This window comes from Eimeria mitis, genomic scaffold (assembly GCF_000499745.2).
Source record: "Eimeria mitis Houghton genomic scaffold, Emh_scaff163, whole genome shotgun sequence".
Classification (NCBI taxonomy): Eukaryota; Apicomplexa; class Conoidasida; order Eucoccidiorida; family Eimeriidae; genus Eimeria; species Eimeria mitis.
Genome location: NW_013569944.1, coordinates 20405 through 22383, shown reverse-complemented (window position 1 = coordinate 22383; position 1979 = coordinate 20405). Strand labels below are relative to the sequence as shown.

The following is a 1979-nucleotide window of genomic DNA, read 5'->3' as shown; positions in this document are numbered from 1 at the left end:
CTAAACAATGAGAACCGTAAACCATCAGCCGCCGATGCTTAGGGTTTGTGGTTTGCGGCTAGGCTTCGAAGGGCAAGGTTAGGGTTTAGGGTTTAGGGTTTTTACGCTAAACACAAACCCTAAACCCTAAACCCTAAACCCTAAACCCTTCAGTGGATGCACACCCCAACCCTCCCTTTATCTGGGGAGTAGCCCCAGACAAGCACAGCTAGCTGTGGCTAGCTGTGGCTAGCTGCGGCTAGCTGTAGCTAGCTGTGGCTAACTCTTGTTACCTGTGGCTAGCTGTAGCTAGCCATGGCTAGCTGTGGCTAGCTGCGGCTAGCTACGGCTAGCTACGGCTAGCTACGGCTATCTGTGGCTAGCTGTAGCTAGCCATGGCTAGCTGTGGCTAGCTGTGGCTAGCTGTAGCTAGCTGTGGCTAACTCTTGTTACCTGTGGCTAGCTGTAGCTAGCCATGGCTAGCTGTGGCTAGCTGCGGCTAGCTACGGCTAGCTACGGCTAGCTACGGATATCTGTGGCTAGCTGTAGCTAGCCATGGCTAGCTGTAGCTAGCTGTGGCTAGCTGTGGCTAGCTGCTGGCAGTCCTGGGCCCTACTCATATGCAGGGAGCTGCGGAGCCCTAAACCCTCAACCCTCAGCTGTGCAACAAAACCCTAAACCCTAAACCCTCAGCAGCGCATGTTGTAGCCGCTGCCTCTGCGGTGTACAGACAGCTGCATGTACACCCCAAGCCGCCCCTAGCAGTATATCATCATCAGCAACAGCAGCAGCAGCAGCAGCAGCAGCAGCAGCAACAGCAACAGCAACAGCAGCAGCAGCAGCAAGAGGTGTTTTTCTATCTGTTGTCTCTATGAAGATAAACTCGGTTTTAGGGTTTAGGGTTTAGGGTTTAGTGTTTAGGGTTTAGGGTTTAGGGTTTAGGGTTTAGGGTCTAGGGTCTAGGGTTTAGGGTTTAGGGTTTAGGGTTTAGGTTGTATGAAGAGCATATTTAAGAAGGTCCCTAAGTTAACAATTTCAACAAAAATAGGGTTTAGGGTTTAGGGTTTAGGGTTTACCCCCCAAACCCTAAACCCTAAACCCTAAACCCTAAACCCTAAACCCTAAACCCTAAACCCTAAACCCTCAGCTCAGTGTAGCGGCAGCAACATGCCGTGTATATTTCTGGGGGTTTTGCCCTCAAAGAGAGAAGACAAACGCCGCAGCTCCTCTAAACAAAGAAAAGCAATAAACGCAGGCCAAGGCTGAGACAAAGCACGCCCGCTCTGCAGCAGCAGCAGCAGCAGCAGCAGCAGCAGCAACAGCAGCAGCAGCAGCAGCAGCAACAGCAGCAGCAGCAGCAGCAGCAGCAACAGCAGCAACAGCAGCAGCAGCAGTAGCAGCAGCAGCAGCAGCAGCACACGCAGAAAATAAACAGTGAAATGCTGCAACTATACCGCCATTGACAAAATCAATACAATCCAGCAGCAGCAACAGCAGCAGCAGCAACAGCAGCAGCAGCAACAGCAGCAGCAGCAACAGCAGCAGCAACAACAGCAACAGCAGTAAACGCAGCAGCAGCAGCAAGCGTAGCAGCAGCAACAGCAAAGGCAGCAGCAGCAGCAGCAGAGGCAACAGCAGCAGCAGAGGCAGCAGCAGCAGCAGAGGCAGCAGCAGCAGCAGCTATGAAGTGCACGTGACCCCTGCAGCAGTGGCAGCACAGAAGCTACAGCAGCAGTCTTCGCAGCAGCAGCAGCAGAAAAAGCAGCAGTAGCAGCAGCAACCACAACAGCAACAGCAACAGCAGCAGCAACAGCAACAGCAACAGCAACAGCAGCAGCAACAGCAGCAGCAACAGCAGCAAGAGCAGCATTTACAGCCACAGCAGCAGCAGCGTCTGCAGCAACAGCTGCAGCTGCTGTTACTGCCCCAACCGATACTGCTGTTGCTGCTGCTCCTGCTCCTGCTGCTGCTGCTGCTGCTGCTGCTGTTGCTGCTGCTCC

General features: G+C 53.5%; 1 protein-coding gene across 1 annotated transcript in view; it reads right to left on the bottom strand.

The window, feature by feature from the left end:
* Nucleotides 1-1897: 1897 nt before the first annotated feature.
* Nucleotides 1898-1979, bottom strand: part of EMH_0001330 (myosin heavy chain, putative) — a gene marked incomplete at both ends in the record, with an annotated part of 3274 nt that continues 3192 nt past the window's right edge. The window contains one exon of the mRNA XM_013495553.1: nucleotides 1898-1979. Within this exon, the coding sequence (XP_013351007.1) occupies nucleotides 1898-1979 (82 nt within the window).